We start from the raw sequence: 27,913 nt of genomic DNA on the forward strand, positions 1-27,913 counted from the left end.
GCACCCATGTGTTTAGGCCCTTAAAGGCGTTTTCTCCTGATATAAAATTACTTCACAACCACTTAATCCTTCAAAGTTGGTACTGACCAGTACCTCTCAATGCTGCAGCCAATCACTGGGCATGGTAGTGACCTTCTAGAGCCAGTGATTGGCTGCAACAGTCACATGTCCTCGTCAGCAGCAACCTGGAAGCCCAGAGTGGTTGTAGAGCAATATTAAGTCATGGGAAAACCCCTAAGCTGCAAGTTGAGTCTGAAAGACATGGGCTCAACTCGCATCAGACAGCACATGGACACTTGTCCGTCTGATGTCAGATTTACATTGACAGAGCACATTCACATGCATTGGCATTTCCTATTTCTGGTCTGTGAAATGGACATGAATAGGACATGCCATGAGCTTTTTTTAACATGGACCATAGATCCATGTGAAAAAAGTTCTGCGTTCAGCTTAATAGGCTCTAATAGGTCCATGTGCTGTCCCTGGAAATACATGGTAAGCACACAACCTGAAAATACACTAGTCTCCACTCATGATATTTTCAGCTCTCCTTCTTGGTCACTGGTTCTAGCTGCATATCCTAGATCATAGATTGGTAGAGTTAGAAGGGACCTCCAAGGTCATTGGGTCTAGCCCCCTGCTCATTGCAGAATTCACTAAATCATCCCAGACAGATATCTGTCCATCCTTTGTTTGAACATTTCTATTGAAGGAGAACTCTGTACGGTTGTATCTTGTCTCCACCACAAGTATGGTTGGAGACAAGGATTAGGCTGCTTGACAGCCAGGTGACACCCCCAGCCCCTGATTGGCTGCAAGCTGCACTGCCTACTCCTCATGCACCCCTCCACCACTGTGTCTAGTGCTTGCCTGCTGTCACTTGTCCCCGCCGGCTGCGCTCAGTGACTGCGCCGCTGATGCTTGTCCTCGGGTCCTCCTCTCTCGCCTCATGCCTCCAGTCATTTTCGGACTCCTGGCCCTCCCGGCTCCTGTCAGTCACCCCGACGCTGATCTCCTTTGCCCTGCGGTCCTCCAGTCTTCCATCATTGCTCCTGTCATGTTTGGCCTCCCGGGTCCTACCACTCATCGCCCCCCACCCCTCCGGTCTCCGTTGTCCGGTCACGGCTCCTGCGCTCATAGCTGCTCCTGTTGTCCTCCTGCGCCGCTGAAGCAGGGCCGCTCTCTCCATGGCTGGGTGGAGGGCTGCGGACCCGGTAACAGCTTGGGGGTGGGTGGTGGGCAGGGGGGTTTAGGGTGCTATTCGGTATAGGCTGGAGGGGAGATGAGGTGACAAGGGCACCAAGGTCCTAGCAGTGTGGGCACTTACTGTTGGCTGGATGGAGGGTTAGGATTACTTTAAGTGTTAGGATTACATGATTAGCTGTAAATGTTAATGAGGCCCTGCTCTCACATGGAAGCATTTACAGCAAATAATGTAAGTCTAACACTGAAACAGAACCAAACCCTAACCCTCCATCCATCCATCCAAGGCAAACCTCAGTCCACACGCTGCTAGGACCTTGCTCCATGCAGCCAATCAGTAGCTTGTGGGCGTACACTGGGCGGATACAGCCCATCACTAGGTATCCACCCATACTTGTGGTGGAGACAAGATACAATAGTACCAGAGAACTCACCACCTTCCGTGGTAACCTGTTCCACTCATTGATCACCCTCACTGTTAGAACGTTTTTTTCTAATATCTAATTTGTGTCTCCTCCCTTTCAGTTTCATCCTATTGCTTCTAGTCCTGTCTTTTAGCACTGGTTTAAAAAGTAATTGCACTTTTATAAAATGTTTAACATATCACAGTGACATCACCAGTTTGCTTCTCCAAAATGCCAGTGATTGTCTGTCTGCTGTCTCTAACACTATGTTGTCTCTCAAAAACTGAACCTGATATCTCCATCTCAGTCTATGGTACCACCATAATGCCTGCTATCTTGGGAACATATTTGTTCTGACCTTACTTGCTCATGTCACCTGCACTTTAGAAACATCTTCCAAACCTGCCCTTTCCTCACTAAGCAAATAGCAAAAACTTTTATTGCTGTCCTAATCCACTCTTAGCTTGATCTCTGCAACTCTCCAATGATCGATCATCCCCTCACTTAACTCTCCCCTCACCAATCCATCCTGTATGCAGCAGTCAGGCTCATTTTTTTTGTCAAGCCGCTACACTGAAGCCTCCACCCTGTGCCAGTCACTACACTGAAGCCTCCACCCTGTGCCAGTCACTAGTCTGGCTACCCATCAAATATAGAATACAATTTAAAGTCATCACTCTCATCCGGAGCTGCACCAGCTCTCTGGAATGTGCTACCCCAGACAATCAGGTTAATTTCTAATGCCTACATCTTTAAGCGTGCCCTAAAAACACATCTTTTTTTTATGGAAGCCTATCATATTTCCTAATCTAAACTCATCTCTATTTATCCTGCTTCTACACTCCACCTTGGAAACCTGACCCCCTTCTTCCCACTGCATCCCCCACACACCACATTGCATCTCTTATCCGCTTATTTACAAACACTGATGCTGATCAACTCATATAGCTTAATGTATTTTTGTATTAATGTATAGTATCCTATGTGTATACTTATAGTTTCCGGCACAAACATTTGTTCGCCCAAACATCAGCCGATGAAAAAGCGAAGGCTTGTTCATCAGCTGATGGTTGATTTTCAGCAAACATAAAAATGCTCACTGATCGGCTGTATATCTTCCCATGTGAATGAGGAGATCTACCACCAGCCTTGTGGGATGAATGATAATAGGTAAAATCATGTAGTTTCTGAAATGGATTCTCGGACTGTGCAAATTAAAAGTAGACGAGCACCGACTGATAGGCTCTTATAGGGAAAGGAGTCTTCATGGAATCACCCCTTTATAAAGAGTATTTTTTAAAAATGAGAAGTTTTTCAAAATTAAGAAGACTTATACAGTAAGTAGAAGAGAAGAACAGCAATTCAAGACCACATCCAAAGTCTACATGTAGAGCAGTGTTGATCCGTCAGACCTCATTTATCTAACCTCCACATATTTACATTTCGTTTTCAAGTGACATGACCTTGCAGCGTACGGACAGCTTCATCCATAGACCATGGCCCGATGTGTGACAGTTTGTAATCTGCTCAATATCTCCAACAAATCATATAAAACATTCTTACTAAAGTGGAAAAGGTAAAAATATGCAATTGTTCTCACCATGAGGTGCCCTGTCTAATGCACTCGAAACTTGACTGAGGTTTATCTTTAATCTCTCTAGAGAGGTAGAAGGCAAAGACCCGAACTCTGTCATCTGAACCAGAGATGGGAGAAGGAATCTTGATGTACTGTTGGTTATAAAAAAAAATTCTTGTTAAATTGCAGAAGATTTAAAGCACCTAATCTTTGTTCTAGAAACTGTCGACTTTAGAGGTGCTCACTTCATTTGTTAAATGCACATGGTTGTTTTACTTTAGGAGTGTCATTGTGACCTCAAATGATCTTTATCTAAATATTGCTGCAGGTCAACAAAGGATTAAAGGTGTTGTATGAAGTTAGAAAAATAAGGAACTAATTTTTTTCCCAAAAAGAGCGCCACCCTTGTCCATGGGCTTTGTCAGGTATTGCAGTTCACCTCCTTTTACAGCTCAAGTCCATTCACAGCTGCAACACCACAAACACATCACTCCTGACACTCAACAAAAATATGGAAGGAATAGAGAAATTGTACGTGCTTTACAACTCTTAATCAAGTAAGCCTCAATAACGTGAATGAGGAGGTAGAAAACCATTATGAAGGCTTAAACAGATGGGCGGATTCGTTAATACCCTTGCCATTATGGAGCATATCAGCGCATGAACCAGTAATTACTATTTTTTTTTTGACTATTCAAATACTGCGCCATAGCGCGCAAGTTTGGAAAAAATAAAAAAAAACTGTAAGATAGGAGTTGTCCTACCTTTCTTGCATGTAGTTTTTCTAGTGGGGCAGGACCTTTCTTTTCTTGTGCATAGTATTTACGCGCGAGAATCCCAACAGTGAGAACAAAACCATTAAAATCAATGGTTTCATGTCGTCCCGTTTTGCGGACGTGATTTTCACGGCAGAATAACGGGACAAAAACACTCCCATCTGTTTAAGCCCTAAATGGAATGCTCTGACTTCAATCTAGACAATTTTACATAAGTTCACCTTCTGAAGTCTTTTGGGGAAAAATTGGCCTTAGGGACCTTTCATACAGGATGGAATTAGTCCTCACGGACATTTCTGTGTAACAGTGTTATCCCTAAGTGCGGCTGCACACAGGCGTAAGTGCATATACGCTCACGATAGCATGACGCATATGCAGGGCTCGTGACCACATGCTATCACGCCCGTATTGGCACCTTTCGCTGTACTTTTTGGCGCTGCCGGGACCGTTCACAATGGCAGCACCATGTTTGGGTAGGTAGGCCGGTGATGTTAGTCCCAGATGTTATCAATTTTGTGCGCGATTTTGTGCAGACAGAGTTTGGTGTGCAAAGACTCACATTCCACAGCACATGAACAGCCTGTCCGTATGCTATGCAATGTGCAGGAGACAGCACATCTGTATGTTCTAATCTCGTGCGAGACTCACACGAAAACAGGACACACTGCGATTTTTCCATAACGCAACATCACTACCAGGGAAGTCGCCCATGTAAATATACACATTGAATATAATTTTCGGATGCGTTTTGTGGGTCTCGCAATGCACAAAACTCGCATGATTTACTTGCCCGTGTGAATGTACCCCTAAAGCAATAGCATTGACAAGAAAGGCAGTTCCCACACAATCAGAATGACAAATACTTTAGTGTTGTCAGGAGTCAAGAGAAGGAGGCAAATTTCACTGACAGAACCCAACTAATAATAAGATGGAACTGCTATTTTTTGCCAGTCTTACCAGTTACATAGTAGGACATCCAAGGAGAATATTGTGAAGCAAAAGAAACAATACAAATGTGTAGCAATAACCAAATCATGGCTGATTTTGAATTTCGAGAAATTTGCCCAAATTTTTCTTTTTCATGATTTCACATTTTCCATTGCTGAAACCTATAGAAGGGTCTGTTTAATTGATCTTGTGAAATTAGTGAACTGACAGATTCATGATGAAATTATTCACACATGTAATGTTATATAAAACCAGTGAATTTTGGTGAACTAAACCAGATGCTTTATTTTTCAGTTCTGCCTAAAAAATAGCTTTAGCTTTACAATGCAGGAACATTTTGATATAATGTTAGTATGTCCTTGCCATTTGGTGGGAAGTCAGGGTTGGATTGCAAAGCTTCGTCATTGAACGTGCTTTGTAAGTGTTGAAAACGTCTATGAATCTCCTTTGGGGGTTATCCAGATGCTGCCCTGGATAACACAACAGTTAGGCAACAAAATCACTGGGGACCACAATCTGTAAACAGATGGGCGCAAGGGAAATCACAATTAGAATGTTAAGAGCCTTGGGAGGGTGTGACAAGGATGAGAAAATCACGGGCTGCAGAGTCAAGTACTTGTCGGTGTGTTGATGCAGCATTAATATAAAATCTTGAATAGGAGTCATTCAAACACAATGGCCACCATAAGTAAATTTTATTATTCCATCACACAAAAATCTTCTCTGCTTCTTCTGGATTTTCTGAAATTTCTCTTCACTTATTTTATGTAGGTCACAGTTGTTGACAACTAGGTGACTAATAGAATATATTCAAGTGTAACAAAAAATTACGTCCTAAAAGGATGAATATATACAAACACAGTAAAGATGCAGGTAACACTAAAGTATCAAAAGGTAACAAAATGGGAGAGATTGGGAAACTAACCCTAAACTATAACGTGAGGGAAAACCCTACCTAACAGCAGGGCATTCACCCTGATAAGGGTGACCCTACATCAGGAACATGAGGTGACCCTGACTTTGCTGAGATGATGGTGGAAAACAGTAGCTAAAGCAAATAGCACTGTAAGGGCCTCTTCAGATGACTGTGATCTTGTCCTGTTTTGTGGCCGTGACATTCAGGGATGCAAAACGGAATAAAAGGAAACCATTGATTTCAATAGTTTCATTTTCACTAGCAGGATTGTCGTGCATTAATACAAAATTACCCATTGTAACTAAAGGAAAAGTCCAGTGAAGAAAGAAAAAAAAAATTAGTCAGTGTTGACATGTTTCTTTTTTTTCTGTACATTGTAAAGGTTTTGCGCTCCACTTACTTGCTGTTACAATATGGTTTCTACACTGCAGCAACTTGTGTTAGCCATTGTTCGGCACATCCTATTTGTTTTTCTTGGTTATTGAGAAACTTCTGATAATATTTATATTCTGAATATTTTACGTGATCAGTAATGATGTGCAATATAGCTATTTTCAGCAATGTTAATTGAGAAAGCAGGCAGATGTGTTTGCACAACTAAAAGTGCACCTATTGTGAACACAGTCAAGTTCATTTTCTAGCTTAGTGCGTGATGGCAAATATGTGAGCTTATGTATTTAGTGAGCACAGCGGAAGATATATTTACAGATGCATCACTGGTCATTTAGGATTCCAGCTAATGGGATCTGTGCCTCTTCTCTACTCTCTTTTCAATTATTTCCGAGTGTAAATGCTCAGGACTATATTGTATCAGCTATATAAGAAGCCAAACTCTGTACTCATATCTATGGGGTCAAGAATTAAGATTTTAAAGGGGTTTTATGAAATTAGAAAAATAACCTGAAAACGTGTTTCCTCTCTGAATAGGAGCAGGAAAATGTAAGATGCAAGATCGTAGTGTAATGCCAATGTAGGCTAAGACACTGAATCAGGAGCTACACAGACTAGCTTCTCAACTTTTATGGGAACAACATTGGTCTATGAAGGTCATAGAAATATATTTTGTTGCATGTGCCATACATTTTTTTTCATGTGCTTTTTGCATAGCACTTGGGCCCTATTCACTCCCAGAGTAATCAGTGACATCATAAGGTGAATCATATGACCTGCCGGAGTGCAGAGCGCTCATGCTCCAGCAGATGCAATGTTGAACAAATCAAGAACCAGCACCCAGGTCACACATCAAGTGACCAGAACTTTGAAGCAGATATAACCTGGTTATTGTGAATTTTTTGTCCATTAAGGCGGCTTCAGACAGGCATATTTCAAAATGGGCAAGGGAATCACACCACCCTGATGATGATTATTTAGCCAAACGCGATGCCGTGCCGGTGCGCACGTATACACACACACACACACACACACATATATATATATATACCTCCCATAGACTCCTATGGGCCTCTTTGGCACAAAGTAGAACAGGTCCTATATTTTTGCGTGCATGGTTCTCGTTGCAGACCAATTTTGCAGCACTATAGTGACATGGACTCAGTTATATGTGCCTGATAAAGGAGCGCTAAAGCTCCGAAACGCGTTGCACTGTCCACTGGAACTCTGTTTAATAAATTCATATATTTAGTTTACCACAGAGGGCTCAGTTACTTTCTACCATGTCCTACAGACTATACCAGTCCATACAGGCAGTCATATTTGGTACCATATGGGTCACCCTGAGCGCAGGAGCTATACTCTTTTTCTCTTTATTTGGTCTCTGTAGTAACTGCACCATTAATATATATACCAATCAGCCATAACATTACCTGTTACCTGTCTAATATTGTTAAATTCTCCTTGTGTTTTCAATACAGCTCTGGCCTATCAAGGCATGGACTCCAAAAAAGCTCTGAAGGTGTGATTTTTGACATTAAGATGCTGGCAGCAGATCCTTTAAGTCCTGTAAGCTGAGAGGTGGGGCCTCCTTGGTTTGGACTTGTTTTTCTATCACATCTCGCAGTTGCTCGATCATATTGAGCTCTAGGGAATTTGAAAGCTAAGTCAACACTGAATTCTTTTGTCACGTTCCTCAAACCACTCCTGAACCATTTTTTGCAGTGTGACGGGGTGCATTATTCTGCCGAAAGAGGCCACTGGCATGTACCAATGTTTAGGTAGGTGGTACATGTCAAAGTAATATTCACATAAATACTAGGACCCAAGGTTACAGAGCAGAACATTGCCAACAGGTTCACACTGTCTGCGCTGGCATGCCTTCTTTCTCTTATAGTATATCCTGGTGCCACCTCATTCCCAATTAAGCAACGCACAGGCTCTCAGTCTACCACGTGATGTAAAAGAAATTGTGATTCATCAAACTAGACCACCTTTAATCATTGCTCCATTATCGAGCTTTGATGCTCATGTGCCCAATGTAGATACTATTGATGGCGCAACAGGCTTCAGAATGGGCACTTTGACTGCTTTGTGGCTACAGAGCCCCATACACAGCAAGCTACAATGGACTGTGTGTTATACTCCTTTCTATCTCCTGATAAGGGGCAAAAAACCAGAAACAGCTGTCTGTGTATGGATTTCTGGCTTGGTTTTCAATTCCCAATCATTATTTTAAAGACTTGTTTAAAGGGTCCTGACACTGTTTTGAAGGAATGCTGCCATCCAGCTGCAGAGGTATTGTTCCATCTTCCTTATTTGCATATATTACCCACAGGATCATGCATGGCCTTATAAGTTTCTTCACTCACCTCCTAGGTGTCTCCACACACCTTCTAGGTGCTCACCTAAAGAAGAGAGGATACCCCTCCTGACCCACATCATAGGCCTTTCACTAGCCAAGCCAGAAACCTATTGTACACTGATGAAGGGCAAACACCCTGAAACAGCTGTCCGTGTATGAATTCTGGCTTGGTTTTCAACTCCTAATCATTGTTTTAAAGACTCTTTTAAAGGGTCTGACATTGATTTAAAGGAATGCTGCCATCCAGCTGCAGAGGTTTTGTTCCATCTTCCTTATTTGCATATATTACTCAGAGGAGCATGCATGGCCTTATAAGTCCCAGATGGGCTACCTTTCACTCCCCACACGCGGTTATGAGGCTTGAGCATGCATAACCCTGTTACTGGTTCACCAGTTGTCCTTCTTTGGACCACTTTTGGTAGGAATCAACCACCGCACATCTAGAACACCCTACAAGACCTGCCATTTTGGAGATACTCTGACAAAGTCTAGCAGGTTGCTTTATTACAAAGTGACTCAAACCTTTCTTATTTGCTTATCTCATTGTAGCCTAAAATCATTTGGTTTGCTAATTTTTAATCTGAAAAACACAAACTGTAAAAAAAAAAAGAAAAAAAAAAGCACACTCAAGTTTTATGGTTTCGAACTTATTTCCATATACATTGCTCAGCCACATGTGCCACACGCTACATGGATGTGCATTTTGCAATAGGGGATTACATCCCATTTGCCTCGAAAACATTATTTCTACGCAGAAAGCACATGACTAGTAGTAATACCTGCAGACAGGAGATGGTTAATCCCTAAATCTGAGCATACAACATGTTAGATTGGCCATGTATCCCAGCATCCCTGTATTCAGGCCTCTACAAGTTTCCAGCTTGCGGCTCTTACACCGTCCTAAGCATTATCGAAAGCATTCAAGCTGCAACTCGTAGTCCTGGAAAACAGGAGTAGATGGTGAGTCTTGAAATGCAAGTCTAAGTACAGGTGTTTGAGTAATTGTCTCTCTCTCATCAGACTTCTGCCTGACACAGAATACACTCAACTTCTTAAGTGGCTTTTCTGCTAAGTGGCTGACTCTGCTCATTTTATCTGACAGAGCCCGCTGACAGCTTACACAACCCGCATGCTCTGCATAGCCTTTTACCTGCCACTTTCCAGAGATATCTGCTCACAGGACTAATCAAGCTTTATATCATGAACTAATCTTAATGCTTATCTCCCACGGTCATCTGCCATCTCCTTAATGTATTGGTAAACTTTCAGTACAGTGTGTTACTGGAGCAGCAAACAATGCCTGACTGAAGCCTCCTAATCAGCTTGAGATGCCATCTCTACATCATCTTCTAATAACCAGAGTTACACGTTCCTGCGCAAGCAAAATACCCTGTACTCTGCAAAAACTGACGAAATATGCAAAACCCAACATCATTTCCTTGTTTCTGGATATAAGAGATCAGTTGCTTCCAGGGTGGACCTCAATGTACTACAACAACCTTATATAATAGGTATAAATGTACTTCCTTTTCTGCAGCAGTAAATGCAAAAATGAGAATATAAATGAGATGATTATATGAAGATGTACAATTTTATGAACCATTTTTGTCAAATGAATAGTTCATTAACTATAAAATGTGTATGCATTACGGATCCTACTGACAGCTGATGATGTGTTTTTGTCTTCCTGGTAAAGTAGTATTTTAAGGGCTAAAAATAAGAGATAAAGTATTTTGGAAACTTGTGATGCCTCTAAGATGTTACCCATTCAAGTGATCAGTGGGGTTCCCAGTATTGGGGGTCTCCAGTGATCTAACAGTTGTTACCCATGAAAGGGGATACATTTTGTTAGTAGGAAGTCCCCTTTAATCCTGCAAAGGGATACTTTAAGCCTTAATTAAAATGCACTATTTCAACAGAGGCCACTTATTTCTTACGTCCCTCTCACCTAATAAATACTCATGCATGCTCAGCTAAGTGTTCCCTCAAAAGGTATCTCAGGCTATGTTCATACATTGTTTGCTGTATGCATCTGGATATGCTTACAACCGAAAAAGGGAATGGGTCCATAGATCCCTAAAAGACCCCAATAGATGCTCAATGAGTGTCTTTTTGACAAATCACTGGGCAGTTATATAATATCCTATCAAAAGTATTTAAACACCTCCATCAGAAGAATAGATCATAGACCATGCTTCATAAGATGGAGACCCTTGGAGGTGTCAGCCATAATTTGTGACAGAAACTGCATGCTATTGGATATACGCATTATGTAGCAGCACACAAGCTGTCTGTCAAAAGCTTTGCTAAAGTCAAAATATACTATATCTACCGTATTTGTCTGAACAACCCAGTCGATGATTCTGTCATAGAAGTACATTAGTTTAGTCTGGCATGACTTTGTTACAAACCCATGCTGGCTCTGCTTAATTATTTCACTCCCATCCAAGTATTTTCATACTTGCTGTTTAATAAAACAGGAATTTTCAAAGATTATGGCAAGTGGTTCAGCAGTTATCTATGTTACTTCCCTCAGTATCCTAGGATGTAATTCATCTAGACCTGGAGACTTGATTTAAGTTAAATTAAGTTAGATAGCCTGCATTCTTTTTTTTCTTCAATAGCACAGGGAAGATCAGTTGATGTTACATCTACTCTCTAAGAGAAAACTGATACAAAATAGGAATTTATTAGGAGTTCAGCCTTCTCAACATTATTTTAAACAATTCACCGTCTTCATCCTATAAACATCCAATAGCATGTTTGACTTTTCTTTTGCTTTGGATAAACCGCCCAAATACTTTTTTATTGCTTTTGGCCTCTGTTGCAAGCCTCTATTCATTATTACCTTTTCTGACACCTGCCCTACAGTTTCTGCAGACTGCATTATATTCTTCTTTAGATATTCCCCCTCTTAACAGTTGATAAACATATTTTCCTTGCTTTTAGCATGTAAGTTCTGTGCTTATCCATCCCAATATCTTTAAATGCTTCCAATTTTTCCTTCTTTTCGGGATTGTTAACAATTGTGCTCTGAGAATCTCATTTTGCAATATTTCCCAACCTTCTTAGACATTTCTGTCCTTAAGAACATCCAGCCATTAGATTCTTCCTTTTTACCCTCTTTCTGAGTCCATTAAAATCTGCCTTTCTGAAATCCAACCTTGAGGTCTGAGTTTTCTTAGGTCTTCCTCCCCTTGTTATCTAGAATTCAAGGATAGCATGATCACTGCCTCCTAAGGTCCCAGACACCCTTAATTCCTCAACGATTGTTCTCTGTTGACCCTTTCTTCTGATTCCACTGGTTATTCCCAACATTATTGACTTTTTCTAGCAAGTTTGCACACATGACAAAGTAAGTCAGTCGCAGGCTAGTGACCTTAGCTTCTAGCAATGTCCCTGGTTTTATGCAATCTAACACCTCTGCTTGTTACCCTGGCTGTCCATGGCATTCTTAATCATTTGTGCCAGCACCACATTTTGAATGCATTGATTCTCCTTCTGTCGGCCTTTCTTAGTGTCCAACTCTCGAACACAAACATTATCACAAAAAAGACGATGGCTTTAATTAGTCTGCTTTTGGTAGTTAGAGTGATATCTTTGTAATTCCAGACCTTATTCATGCAAGCCATTGCAGAGCAGCCCAATGCGATCGTACGTTTGATCTGTGGGGTGGATTCGCTATCCCGGTCGATTTTTAATCCAAGGAAGATGGATTCCTGAACTGATTCAATTTCTTCATCTTTAATTTTAATTTTCAATTTTCCTTCAGCTGCTGTTGTCATGATCTTTGTTTTCTTGATGTTAAGGTGCAGCCCCATTTTTTTCACTTTCTTCCTTAAGTTTCAAAATCATGTTTATCAGGTCCTCCTCTTTTTCAGCCAGCAGAGTCCTATCATCCACATATCTCAAGTTTATTGCGGGTTGTTTCTCTGATCTTCACCTCCCCGCAAAGGTTTTAGAACACCTCAATTCTTCCAGTAATTTTTAACATTAACACAGTTTAAGTCCAGCAAATACTGTGAAATGGTTTGAAGGTTCAAAAGCAAGTTAAAAACATAAAAATATTATGAGATTTTAACATGAAACGCAGCACAAAGTCTGGATTTATGATTTTAACCAATGTTTTTTTTCAAGGAACACAACAAGGACCACTGCTCTGCAGCACAGAAAGCAAATTATGGTTTCAAATTTGCTATTCCTACAGGTGTCTCCACTTTTGTAGATTACTTTCAAACCCTCGGATTCAATATAACTATTGTTGGAACAGACTGAATTACAACACCCTTTAGGGCGGGACATGAACAGTTTTGCTCTTCAGGATAGAGCACATTGCTATCATATTGGCAAGAAAAAGGCAACTAATCAAAGAAGACAGACAACTATAACCCTTAGAAGTGTAGGTCAGTTTTACAAAGACATTGCCAAGAAAGCCAAGGTGACACTCAGTAGTTTTCTATACCATCAAAAGGCACTTGGAAACTGGAGGAAACTCTGAGAGGAAGAGGTCTGGCAGACCAAAGGCCATTGCAAAATCAGATAAGAAGTTCTAGAGCATCAACAGCATCTAGAGCCTCAAAGCACACAATCTTCAATTACAGCTTAATGCAGCAAAAATAAACAGGTTTCCATTCCAGCTGCAGGTGTGACAGGTAGAGTATCAGTAAGAAACTCACTGCTAAGATTGCAAAATGAAAAAAAAAAAAAAACTTGCCTGGGCCAAGCAAAACCTCCAGTAAACTACTAAAGAGTGGAAGAAGGTCTTATGGACTGATGAATCAAAATTTAACGTCTTTGGTACATCACTGGCAGTAATGTGTACATAAAAAAGGTCTGCAGCCAGGACTTTACTACACAGTAAAAAAAAATACATTTATATTATGGAGGATCTTAAAGGGGTTGTCCCGCGAAAGCAAGTGGGTCTATACACTTCTGTATGGCCATATTAATGCACTTTGTAATGTACATTGTGCATTAATTATGAGCCATACAGAAGTTATCAGTTTTCAGTGTCTAATCGCCAGATTAGACGCGCTTGCGCAGTCCGGTCTTCTTATTTTCTGAATGGGGCCGCTCGTGCCGGAGATCGGTTCCGTGTAGCTCCGCCCCGTCACGTGCCGATTCCAGCCAATCAGGAGGCTGGAATCGGCAATGGACCGCACAGAAGCCCTGCGGTCCACCGAGGGAGAAGATCCCGGCGGCCATCTTCAACCGGTAAGTAAGAAGTCACCGGAGCGCGGGGATTCAGGTAAGCGCTGTGCGGTTTTTTTTTAAGTCCCTGCATCGGGTTTGTCTCGCGCCGAACGGGGGGGCTGTTGAAAAAAACAAAAACCCGTTTTGGCGCGGGACGACCCCTTTAACCTTTAGTTGTAATTTCCTAAGAGTCCTTAATAACTAGATAAAAGGACTATATTTTAATAATCAGACTAATAATCGTGCAAAAACATTACTAGCACGCACACACAAATATATATATATATATATATATATATATACACACACACACATACACACACACAGCATTCTCCATGGGCCTGAACATCTTGCCAATAAGCATTAGGCATGTATTATATAGAGTACAAGACAGTTCTACGCTCTTGTATAATTTGTGTATTCAGGACTTTGATCTCATATAGTCACGTATAACAATAAATATTGGATTTAAAGCACTACAGAAGACAAGTATCTGCAGATGCAGATAAGTCTCACTGTAACATAGTATTCATGTGTTTCAAATTAACCTGTGTTGTGATCTCTCCAAAATTCCCCTTCTCCAATTGCAAGTGGACATACACAAGAATATATAAAATACCGAGATATGCTGTATAACAGATATATGGGAGGAAATACAGTTTATATCTTCAGTAAGTTAACATTGGCAATTCTGGCCTTTCTGTTTCATGGGAGGTTTCTGTCCTCCCTAAACTCGACAGGTGTACTGGCAGACATCATGCAATGCAGCTGTAGAATAGTTACTGCATATTTTCTGGGGTTTGGGGGAGAAAAAGTGCAAGATCCCACAAAAGAAATTTACATTTTTTCTTAAAAATATACTTTCTAAGTTCTGCTTAACTTACAGCCAACAATTTCTTTCAGATCTTTAGAGACCATTTGCCTACATGCACTTACTAGGTTAAAGGGGTTGTCTCGCGAAAGCAAGTGGGGTTAAGCATTTCTGTATGGCCATATTAATGCACTTTGTAATATACATCGTGCATTAAATATGAGCCATACAGAAGTTATTCACTTACCTGCTCCGTTGCTGGCGTCCCCGTTGCCATGGCTCCGTCTAACTTCGGTGTCTTCTTGCTTTTTTAGACGCGCTTGCGCAGATCTATCTTCTCCATTCGGCTCGTCTCGGCATCTGATTCAATCAGAGGCTGGAATCGGCACATGTGACGGGGGCGGAGCTTCTCGATGACGCGTACAAGGGGGCGGAGCCAAAATGCCGGTGATGCCGAGACGAGCCGAATGGAGAAGATAGATCTGCGCAAGCGCGTCTAAAAAAGCAAGAAGACACCGAAGTTAGACGGAGCCATGGCAACGGGGACGCCAGCAACGGAGCAGGTAAGTGAATAACTTCTGTATGGCTCATATTTAATGCACGATGTATATTACAAAGTGCATTAATATGGCCATACAGAAGTGCTTAACCCCACTTGCTTTCGTGAGACAACCCCTTTAATGTTAATTTGAGGTTGTTTTGTTAAAAGCATTGTCTGCCCTCTTTTACACTGATGACCTATCCTCCTGCACTGGACAGCAGACAAGAAGATCAGCTGATGGACAGATGTCCGGAGTGTCGGACCCCTGTCTATCAACTACTCATGACCTATACAGAGAATAGGTCATCAGTGAAAAAGTGACAATGCAGTGACAATCATTAGAGTGCATCGATGACACATCGCTTCACACACACATTGGTGTATATAGAGCAGGGGTCCCCAACCTTTTATTCTTTGAGAGCCACAATTCAACCTTGAGTGATGATCAGGAGCCACATTCAGCTGAAAGATGGAGAGAAATGCTAAGGCTACACGGCATCCTTGGGTGCGACACTTGTCATATAGCCAAAGATTGCACCATAGCCCTACTACATTGCAACCTAATGTAAGTGAATGGGAACATGTCATGACAAGCAAGTTGCCATAACCTGACAATCACAAGAAATCCACACCTGATAACTACATCCTCTTGCACTCAGATGCAATGTAGAAGGTCTATGTTATATTGCGCTCCTGGGTTTCCATGAGAACACTGCTACAGGTGTGGGATGTTTGAGCTGGATGGGCGTGGAGTTCTCCAGCCAGCCAATCACCATCAGTCTGCTGCACATAAATACCAGACCCTCTAGCTAGAGGGTGCTGGTTTCCTCATTCCTCTCCCAGTACCCTTGTATTTGCATTCATGCATGTTGTTCTGTAGGTGTGAACAGTGACGTGTTCTGTGTATCTGTGCAGGTGGCCTGACATGTGGTGTGAGCAGTCCTGTTCAGGGTGTATTAGTGTGAACAGTGGCGTGTTCTGTGCAGGTGGCCGGACTTGAGGTGAATCCAGAGGTTTTACCTCTAACCCTAAGCGTTTGACCATTTCATGATGGATTAAGTTGACACCAGCTCCACAATCCAAAAAGACTGATCAGACCACTATCACCCCCAAGAAGAATCTCAGCGGGAAGAGCCAGCCTGGAGGACGCCATCCAAGCAATCTGTGGGCTTAGAGGAACCTTCCCTCTAACCTCCAGGCCATGTAGTTTTCCCACCTACAGCGAGGACAATTCTGAACATAATGTCCAGTACGATTGCAGAAAAAGAACTACAGGTCCCAGGAGAGCAACCTAACAGTCTATAGTGCAATCTTTAGTTGCATCGAAAACCGCCATGTAGACCTAGCATACATGTGAAGAAAGTATTACATCTAGCATTATGCCATTCATATTGGCACTGTTTGGTGCTTAGGATATGTCTGCAATAATACCAATTACCAGAAAATATGGCTACAACTCAGGACTCCCATGGTGAGCCACACAGCAAGGAAGCCAAATGTAGTTTCCAAGCTACTGGCTGGTGTCCACTAATATAAAAGCATAGAATTAGTATAGCAAAAATATAGAATAGGGTTGCTTGCTGATTTGTGCCATCACAGCTCACTTTCCAATCTCTTGACTCCTTGCCATTTCCTCATCACTTGTTTGGTAATGTCACAGTGATATTAAAGAGATGGAGAGTCCTGTGCATTTGTATGATGACGGTTAAGCGTTGACACTTCTGTTCGGTATTCTATCTTTCTATTCCATCATGGGAACAGACAAATGAAATGACAGCCATAAGTGTGTCCATCCAATAATGGAAACAAATGGCACCCAATGTACCCTCCGATGGGCTTCCGTCATGCTGCCTGGCATTTGCCTGGATGCTTTGCTATTTCAATTGGGTTTTGAGCCGAATCAGGATCAAAGGCTCCGATCACAGCCTTCAACGCAGATGTGAGCAGAGCCTTACACTGTATGTATGAAATGTTGACGAAAGAAATGCATCCATACATATCACGTATACTATAGTGTTCAATTGTATTTAGGGCATCAATTATACAGGGCTCAGGTGACAACCACTCCTAACAGGGGGGGTAATTATACCCCTCTTTTTAAGGGTCCCGGAGCAACTGCATTGGTTGCCTCTACGGTATTTAATACTTTGCACACAGAATTAAACAAAAAACAGCTGTGGAATACAGACTCGGGACCACTTGCTTGATAACCCATGTTATTTTTTTGCCTGTTTGAAATCAACCTGGAACCCAGATATAGAGTTTAACAATTGCAACAGCTATATTTCCCTGTGAAAACACATTAACGTGCCAAGAGTGGCAGAGAATCTAATGTTAGTCTTATGTACACACTGTTAGAAGTGTTGAAATGCTTTCCCTCTCGCACCCATGTAAATACATTAAAAACACTAAAGTGAGGCACTGCCAAAATAACACAATGACTGATACATTTAGGATTCAGTCTCCGCTGGGCACCGTACACACACATGAAGGGCGGCAGTAATTGACATGTAAGTGATCGTTTAGTGTCCCCACAGCAAACACGCGGTTCCGACATCCGGAACACTTTGGACTGCACTCAGCACTGATGGTTATTGAGACAGAACAGGAAACAGCTGATGCAGCCATAAATCTTATCCAAGCATTAAATCTGCCTGAGTTTATGTTTGCAACACATTTTAAAGGTGGCTTCTAAGCTTACATTTTCATTAAGTTATAAGCCATGGACAGTCTATTTTATTGTACGCCATTCTAACAAATAGGAGAGTTCACTGGTCAAAAAACTGCAACAATAAAATTCTGCCACGTTCTATAGTAGTGCAATGTTAATAAAAAATGGGAGTACTGGCAATGCCCAGGGCATTGGTGATAGTTTTGACCAGTAGTGATTGTTAAAAAAGAATGCAGGTATGTAAGGTAGCCAAATACTTAATTTTATAAGACAAGCATATGCAACTATTAAATGTCTCCCCAATGTATATAAATAGTACTAGTAAATATTAGGAAATTATAATACCAGTGTTTCTGGTGGCATATCACACACACAGCAGCTTGATTACCACACAACACAAACACAGCTTGGCTCCTCCCACATCACCACAGGTCCTTTAGCCCACTGGATCTCTGTGGTGGTGGTAGGTCAGTGTATTCTGCCAGGACTGCTGAGTTGTGTAGGAAATTATAGTACCAGTGTTTCTGGTAGCACAATGCGCCACACAGCTCTGCTACATAGTACATGCACACACACAGCTTTACTACACCCCATACATCACACACACACACAGCTTGGCTCCTCCCACAGCAGTGACATCACCACAGGTCCTTTACCCCACCAGATCTCTGTGGTGGTGGTAGGTCAGTGTGTTGAATGACAGCTGAGAGCTGCCTCTGATTGGTCCCTGCGCTCAGCCAATCTGAGGCAGCACTCATTAACCCATTCATGATCTCATGAATGGGTGAGTGAGAGCTGCCTCTGATTGGTGAGAGCTGTGACCAATCAGAGGCAGCCCATTCAGCAGGCGGGGATTTTAAATCCCCGGCTGCTGAATACTACACAGAGCAGTTCAGGAGAACTGTCGGCCGCACGCGGCTGAACTCCATCTGCAGGGAAAAGGTGAGTATCTTTTTTTTTTTTTTTTTTTTTACACTTTTTAGGATGGTTTTCAGGGAAGGGCTTATATTTTTAAGCCCTTCCCGAAAATTCTTTCAATGGCGTCGGCTGTATTGCCAGCTCCATTGAATTCAATGGGCGAACATCGTTCTCCTCTGCCACAGCTGTGGCAGAGGATAGCGGGCAGTACTGGGCTGGCTGCAGATTTTTCGGCGAATCGTCGGCCCCGGTCACACGATTTGCAGATGCGCATCCGTCATGCGATCCGAAAATCGCGCGAAAAAAACGCCCATGTGACCGAGGCCTTAGCCTAATGCGTATGCTAAACACCTACAATACAATGTAGGGTATACACTTATACATTCAGTTCAGCCAAGCATTCATTTTCACTGTTCTCCGCTGTTATAAAGAGACTGGTAATCCCACTCACCACTATGTTTCCAAGGGCAGAACCTTTCATGGTGATCATATCTTCTCACATCTTCACAAAGAATTAACGTGAAAATGTGACGTTGTATTACATTATGTGAACATACCCTTATATATCCCTTTATTAGTGTTCCACTAATGTGTGGTGTCAAAGCTGCTGCAGCAGCTCCAGTGTCTATCAACTCCTATGAGCCCCATAAACTAAACGTATGGACTCATAGGAGCTAAAGCACTGAATCCTGGGAGATGGTCTAATCTTTATGCGCAGGCCTACATAGTCCACCGGACACGTGCAGTGGCAGATTGGACACCCACATTGGAGGAACGCTGAGAAAGGTATGTATAAGAGTATATTAACACAGCGGAATCCAATGTGGAATTTTCATGTTAATTCTTCATGTGAAGAAATGCATTGGAAATTCCGCACATGGATTTAGCCAATTGACAGGGCTAAATCAGCGTGCGGATCCACAGCAAAATCTGTAGCATGCGAGTGGAAAATTCCATGTCCGATTCTGCTGTGTGAACGCACCCTAAAATTCACATTCCTGGATTCAGTGCTTCAGCTCCTATGAGCCCATTAGTTTAGTTTAATGGGCTCATAGCAGCTGACAGACTTCCATTTAATGAGATAATATTGAAAGTTCATATTGAAAGCAATCAAATGTTCTCACCCCCTAGTAGGATTTACAAAAATAAATGTATTCAAATTTTTTTTATAAAATAAAATTAAATGAAATCATTTTCTTAAAAATATACACATTAAAAATGAAATAAAACTGGTATTGCTGCCTCCATAAAGAATGTACTCAGGGGCGTAACTATAGAGGATGCAGGGGATGCGGTTGCACCTGGGCCCAGGAGTTTTATGGGGCCCATAAGGCCCCTCTTCTCCATATAGGGAGCCCAGTACTATAAATAAAACGTTATAGTTGGGGGCCCTGTTACAGGTTTTGCATTGGGGCCCGGGAGCTTCAAGTTACGCCTCTGAATGTACTATTACAATATTGTCGAATTTATCTCAAACAGTGAATTCTGTAAGAATGCCAAAACTACAGTTTTTAGTCACATTGCCTGCCTCCCAAAAAATTGAATCAAAAGGGATCAAAAAGTCTTAAGTACCCCATTATGGTACCCAGAGGCGTAACTTGAAGCTTCTGAGCCCCAATACAAAATCTGTAACAGGGCCCCCCAACTATAATGCTTTATTCGTACTACTAGGCTTACTATATGGAGAGGAGAGGCCTTATGTGCCCCCTAAGGTCTATGGGCCCGGGAGCAACTGTATCCCCTGCATTCCTTATTGTTATGCCCCTGATGGTACTCATATAAATTACAGCTTGGCCTGCAGAAAGCACAACCTCACACAGTTCCAACGACAGGTCTTAGAATATGGCAACAGAGAGCCACACCAATTTTTTTTTTTTTTCATAAGAGAACATGAAAAACCTAGAATCACTGTAATTGTACTGACCCATAGAATAAAGTGAACAATTCTTTTTACCAAAACCATGATCATATAAGCGAAACTCAAAAACAATAGTCCAATTGCATTATTTTTACCATTTTGCACCACTTGATTTTTTCTTTGAGTTTTTAAAAAATAGCTGTGGCGCCAAGGGGTTAATATTCTTATCCATATTTATAAATGTAGACACAATGCCAGGAAGCATGCCCTGGTGCAGTATCCTATACTCACCTTTAGAAAATATTGATTTAACTGGGGGGAAGAACATCTAAGGTTAAACAAGATCATGAGTGATAAGAGTACATAGAAGGTATTTACTAAAGAATCCTAAAGGAAATTATGCTCATAAAACAATAATGAATAGACTCCGATAATAATTCCTATTGTCACTTTTCAAGCTCACTAGACTGCAATACTAATATCACTACTCTGCCAGCACTCAATACTGTAATGCTGTACCCAGAGGAGCTGGGGAGCTATGCCTACTAGAGATGAGCGAGCACGCTCGGATAGGTCAGTTACTTGAGCGAACCTCGCTCTTCTCGAGTAACTGCATTCTTGTCTGAGTGTGCTTGCGGGTTGCGGGGGTGAGCGGGCGGCGGGGGGTGGGGATGGGGTGGGGATGTAGAGAGACAGAGAGAGATCTTTCTCACTATCTCCCCCACTAACCCCCTCTATCCCTCGCCGCCCCTCCTGAGCATGCTCAGACAAGAATGCAGTTACTCGAGAAGAGCGAGGCTCGCTTGAGTAACTGACTTATCGGAACGTGCTTGCTCCTCTCTAATGCCTACAATTACCAACTCAGACCAAATGCAATGCCGATAGAGCTGTCAGCTTCCAACATCGCACTGACAGTGGGACTGAAAACTGATGATCGTCAATGATCCAAGCGGCACCCCCCCCCCTCCCCACACTCACCAGCTATTGATGACCTATCCTGACCATAGGTCATCAGTAGTAAAGTCCCAGAAACCCCTTTAATGATAACATTAGAGGCCTAGATACAGCAAGAAAGCAACACTTCACACTATATTTACGAATAAGGGGTTCTTACTAGGTTCCCTTTTAAGAATTGCTTCTAGTCTTTCCTTGTGCAAATAGGAATAGGGCTGATCCCTCTGCACTGTGACAGCCCTTAAGATATTTGTAGACAGCTATTAAGTCTCCTCTTAGCCTTCTTTTTTGCAAGCTAAACATTCCCAGATCCTTTAACTGTTCTTCATAGGATATGATTTGCAGACCGCTCACCATCTTGGTAACTCTTCCCTGAACTTGCCCCAGTTTGTCTATGTCTTTTTTAAAGTGGGGTACCCAGAACTGGACACAGTATTCCAGATGAGGTCTGAGTAAGGAAGAGTAGAGGGGGATAATGATCTCATTGGAAACAAGAATGTTATCGGATGTGCAGGGTGGTGTTGGACATGCATGATGGAGGCAGAATGAAAATGCTGCAAGAAATAGTGCAGGACATCAAACATAGATTGTTGACTTAACCCATTTAGAGTAAGAGAATAGAACTAAAAAACTGGCAGTGGAGAAGGCGCAACACTCCAGGTTAAAGCAAATAGGAAGTGACCAAAGGTTTGGGAAACTTCTCCTTTTATTTAATAACGTACGTGATCAGCTTATGAAAAAGCGTTTCGGGGATAACCCCCTCGTCAGTTCAGCTGGTGTTTAAAACATACAAGCAATTGGTGGGTCCCAAAAGGGTTAATGATTAGATCTGTTTGCCTGTGGGTTGCGGGTCAGCCATATGACAGCATGGGGGGCATAGATAGTAAAAAACATAATTACGTAAATAACTAAAACAAAATTACAGAATTAAACAACATATACATCAAAATACACAGATGTAGGCAGCAAAAAATGCTCACAAAATCGACAACACCCCACTTCCTCCAAAAAAAAACTGGCATCTGGTACACAATATCATGGCAACCCATAAATGGCTCCATCTTTTTTGATAATACTGTGACCAATACAGTTTAAGGAGAGATTTACCACATGTTTATAAAACATTGACGATGAGGAAATTAGCACCAGCTACTTTTAACGGGATGTCAAGACCTGCCACGCCTCCAATGGGACCATGCTTGAGATCCGAGCAATTTTTGAAGATCGAATCGTTTCCAAGGGACATTGCCCACTGCAGGAGGGGAAAGTTTACTTGAATAAGCCACAAACTATCCCGGAATTGAGAAGGAACAAGACGCAAGAAATTGTTGAAGTGACACCGGAGATGCTCAGCAAAACGCTAAGCAATATGGAGCATTGGGTTCAGGCATGCATGACCGCAGATAGAAGACACTTCAAGCACATGTTCTGATGGGTTCCTGCTTATCACTAAGTACGATATGTTTGGATCAAATTTAATTAAAATCTCTTCCTTAGTCTTGGAGTTATAGATGTTTTTTCCAGGCCTCCGCCAAGTGGGATGCCCTGTACAGGCTGTAACTCAGAACTGGTGCAAGACCATCCAGGCAGATTTAATACACAGTGTAAAAGAAAAATTGTCTTTTCGCCCATAGCAAGCAAGTAGAGCGCAGCTTTTATTTTACTGTGATTGCTTGCTATGGGCAACAAAGATAGTTTTTCTTTTAGACAGTTTTATAAATCTGCCGCATTGTAAAGTTACTCAACTGTTTATATGTAAACTGTAAAATGAGATTCACTGCACTGTGGTGTGGACTCCATACTGCCGTCTGTTCTTTCTATTATATTCTGAAGTGACAGTAATGTGCCTTCAAATGATACTCAATTAGGAGCATTCATTGCAGATTCCATCAAAAAAGCTGGAAAAAAAATTGCTATTTTCACCAGTGAAATGATGAACAACTTGACAGAAACCCGAGGGACATCATTATAGTCAAAAGAGGTCCATCAGGTTCATTGGTGTTCTTTGCAAAAATAGAAAAATGTCTAACACACTCCGTAATTCATCCAATACACCAATATCCAAGAATCCACTGGACAACAATCCACACACATGTGACAGCATCCAAACTATATTTTAAAAATGCTATGAATGCTTCCATTACAATAATCTCAGCACATCGACCTTGTCCGGGTCTTTGTCTAGCAGATATCTGTCATGTCAGGGCGTAACTATAGAGGATGCAGGGGATGCGTTTGCACCCAGGCCCAGGAGCCTTAGGGGGCCCATAAGGCCTCTCTTCTACATATAGGGAACCCAGTACTATGAGTAAAGAATTATAGTTGGGGGCCCTGTTACAAGTTTTGCATTGGGGTCCAGGAGCTTCAAGTTACGCCTCTGCGTCATGTGTAGGATGTGGCACTGCCATTATTTTGGGATTTTTGCTCCTATAATGGAACAGAAAAGTACAAATGCAAGTGTAGATGTGAACCTAGCCTAGAGTGGCAGCACACAGAGCTCCCTTGGCAGCTTACCATGGAATTTTGTAACCTCATTAAAATCATTTACTTTGAAAGAGGAGAAACACAAAACTCCGCCCTTACTGTTTTTTCCCCCTGAAAATTACTGTAAAGTCACTTTCAGACTGCTGTGACACAACCCGTGTGCTAATACTTACAAACATATCACTGCAAATGGACAAATCAACTCAAAAATCACTGCCAGTGGCCATACTTAGGGTGGTTTCCTGAGATGAGTGAACGTACTCGTTTCGAGTAATTACTCGATCGAGCATCGCTATTTTCGAGTACCTGGCTACTCGGGTGCAAAGATTCGGGGGGGTCAGGGGGGCGGAGGATGGCGTGGTGGAGCGGAGGGTAGCAGTGGAGAACAGGGGGGAGCTCTCTCTCTCTCCCTCCCCCCCCCCACTCCCCTCTGCAACCCCTTGCTCACCCACGGCGTCCCCGAATCTTTTCACCCGAGTAGAGAAGTACTCGAAAATCGCGGTGCTCGAGTGAAAAAGGGGCGTGGCCGAGTACGTTCACTCATCTCTAGCACTGGTTTCATACCTGCGCTTGGGGTTCCGCTTTCCTGCTCTGTTCGGGAAGTAGCAAAGGGGAATCCCCACGGCTGAACGGCTCCGCCTCTGCACGGAAGCAAACGGCTCTGGACACACCCAATTGACTATAATGGGGTCCGTTTGCTTTCCATTCAGCTGGCTGGCATTTGGACAAAAGAAAAAGAGCTGCATGCAGCGCATTTTCTTCCGAATTTTGAGCCGGATCTATGATGGAACCTCCAACTGGAGGTTCCAAAGCAGATGTTAAACCGGCCTTACCGATATAGTGATATAAAGATACAAGGTTAGGTATACAACACTTCCTAACAGAATGCAGACAGACAAATCGCTGCATTGAGGAGCTTGCACAGGTGCAAGATACTGATGAACAACCACTCACATGTCTTCCACATATAGGGCGGAAGGCTGCTTAGTATTATACTTGCACATAGATAAAGCATACAAAGTTAGCCACTCCTATTGATACGTGTGATGCACCATGCAGGCCGGCTGCAATCGGGAGGTGGTCCTGGGGTAATGTCACAGCATCAGCCCCGGCCCATATGACCATGTCTTTGACATAACCACCCTGTCATTTGGCGCTGAGTGTCTTCTTCCTGTAACTGCAGAAGGTCACTGAGGAATCATATGTCAGAAATCTCTCAGTGGGTTGAGTGTATGTGTGCTTTATCACAAACCTGCTACAACTTCTCCTGTCGTGTACAGACCGATTGGCCAACAGGGAGGTGTTTCCTCTAGCCGGCCAATCAGCCATAATAGAAGTATATGTATTCTGGGCCCGCCTCTACATGGGCACTGATTATTGTCCTGCTTGAGGTGTTTGGTCAGACAGCAGACTCCTGTAAGCTAAGTACCTATGGTTATTTATCCTGTGTGGGGCTCATTACCCTTTTCCCTTGTACTGTGTTATATACTTTGCTCTTTCCATCTGCATTAAACATCTTCCCTCTCCTGCATCTAGGGACAGACTAGGCCCCCTAGGTTCCTAATGTGGGGGCCATCCCTATCAGAGCAATCGCTCTGCTTCTAGGCAGGGTCGTCACAACAAAGTTTGTTAGCGATTGCGTTCCCATCCCGTATTTTTGCTACCGTTATTTGCCTTATTTTGTGTTTCAAGTATTTTGGTGATATATTATATGTTTATATTGGTCCATTGTGGACATTGTATATGTCTTGATCTGATGTGTTTGGGACGTCCGTGAAGGGCACTGTACTTTCACCCTGCACAAACGTAACAGAACTATACCCCAGCATTTAAAGCCTACTCTTTACTGCAAAAATGACAGATACAAGGTATTAGTTAATATTTTGGACAAAATAGCAAGCTCATAACCAACGTCGAGGGTCCTCATTAACTTGCGAGCCCCTACACTAACACTTACAAACATATTGCTGCATATGTAGTAGGTGTGTGAGTGGTTGCTCATCAGTATCTTGCACCTGTGCAATGCTCCTCCGTATAGCAATTTGCCTTTCTGCATTCAGGTGAGAAGTGGTGTACCTGCCCTTGATAGCTTTATATCAGTAAGCATGGCCGCTGGCGGTGATTTTTGACATGACTCGTGTGGTTCTGCTGAATTGAACCTTAGATCATAAGGGCTCTGTAGTGCTCTAAGTTTGGTTCAGTTAAAGAGCAGGAGATAAAAGAAGTGCAGCCAAAATGTGGATCTTATGATGTGGCCACATTGCAATGGCCTTCAACCTAGAGGATTCAGGCCATTAGAAAGTTTAGACAGTGCTTTCTAGGGTATGGAGTACTGAGAAATTGCCAGAGTTGGTCAAATCTCACAAATATATATATTAACTAAATTCACATTGCTCACACAACCAAATCACCATGATAATAGCAGATGGAGGCAATGAGCCGTGTGATGTGTTCGTTCTACACTTCCTTTTCTTGTTTGCTATATAGACTAATGTATTTTTCAAATTGTAGAAGTTATGCATTTTTCAATGTAACAGTGTGAATGTGCATCTTCTAAATGTATGAATACCGTTTTCTGCTGAGAGCAAGTTTGCATACATATTGAAATTATTATTTTACAGTCTTCAAATGAAATACAATGTAGTCCTGTCTCATCCAATTATAGTCAATGCAAATAACAGTCCATTAGCAGTTTACAATAAAGTATGTGAAAGCATTAGATAGATGCTACACAGAAGTTTCTAATGATCACCACACAATATAGAGACCCCTTTCCTTAACTTACAATAATGGCTATTCTCTAAAGTCCTCTTTAGAGAATAGCTTGGTGCAGTGTATAATGCATTGCTTTGTTTTAGGGTTCTCTCATGAAGAGCGCTTAAAGGGTTATCCAGCCTTTAAAACTTGATGGCCTATCCTCAGGATTGGCCATCAATATCTAATTAGTGTGGGTCCGCCACTTGGGATCAGTTGATTGAAGGGACCACAGCGCTTGTGTGAGCACCGCGGCCTCTTCAATGTTTGCATTATTGTGTTCCTACTCAGAATGCCATATTATGCATAGCAGCCTTCAGAGGCATTCACTTCAATGGGACCAACCTATAGTATTTAGAACGGCCGCTATACATAATATGGCATTCTGAGTACGAACATGATTGTGTGCAGATATAAAGATCGAAGAGCCTGCGGTGCTTGTGCAAGCACTGCGGTCCCTTCAATCAGCTGATAAGTGAAGATCCGGAGCGGTAGACTCTTTAAGATCGGATGTTAATTGCCTTTCTTAAGTATAGGCCTTCAATTTTTAAAAGTTGGATAACCCATTAACCTTATCTACAGGATAGCATATAAGTATCTGATCAGTGGAGGTCTGACTACTAGGACCCTCAGTGGGGTCCAAAGCATCCCCAAATGAATGCCGTGGTGGTCACATGTGCGTTCTACCACTCAATTCATTACAATGGAACTGCTGTAGATAGCAGAGTACTTGTACTCAACTATTTATGGCAGTGCCATAGAAATGAATTGAGCAGAACTGTGCAAGCATTACCACCTCAATCAGGAACACTCTTGATATACTCATGCTCGTGACCAATAGGGGATCCTAGCAGTCAGACCTCCATCAATCATATACTTTTCAGGGACAACCCCTTTATCAATTTTTTCTGACAACAACTAGAAAAAAGTATGTTTATTTCAGTGGAGGGGGTGAATAAGTCACTGCCAGAAACTTTTGACAGTGGCTTATCTTCTGTGGAAACAAAGTATTGCGCATACTGAAATCCTAAGGTCTACCAAGAGGCGATGGTTGGACTCCACCACACATATTAAATTGCCAGAGTGACTAGTCAACTTCAGGCCCCATGCACAAAATAGAGGCTATATGGTAGCATAAAGTCCCTGGCGGC

At 42.2% G+C, this 27,913-nt stretch overlaps 1 protein-coding gene across 2 annotated transcripts in view; it reads right to left on the reverse strand.

The window, feature by feature from the left end:
• The window catches only part of ELL3 (elongation factor for RNA polymerase II 3), an 84,234-nt gene that overhangs the window by 36,946 nt on the left and 19,375 nt on the right, over positions 1-27,913 (reverse strand). The window contains exon 3 of one of the 2 annotated variants that reach the window (XM_066592722.1): positions 3,208-3,335. The exons of the other annotated variant lie outside the window; for it this stretch is intronic. Within the exon in view, the coding sequence (XP_066448819.1) occupies positions 3,208-3,335 (128 nt within the window). The remainder of the gene's footprint in view (positions 1-3,207; positions 3,336-27,913) is intronic. 2 annotated transcript variants of the gene reach the window in all.

Source organism: Eleutherodactylus coqui, chromosome 2, assembly GCF_035609145.1.
Source record: "Eleutherodactylus coqui strain aEleCoq1 chromosome 2, aEleCoq1.hap1, whole genome shotgun sequence".
Classification (NCBI taxonomy): domain Eukaryota; kingdom Metazoa; phylum Chordata; class Amphibia; order Anura; family Eleutherodactylidae; genus Eleutherodactylus; species Eleutherodactylus coqui.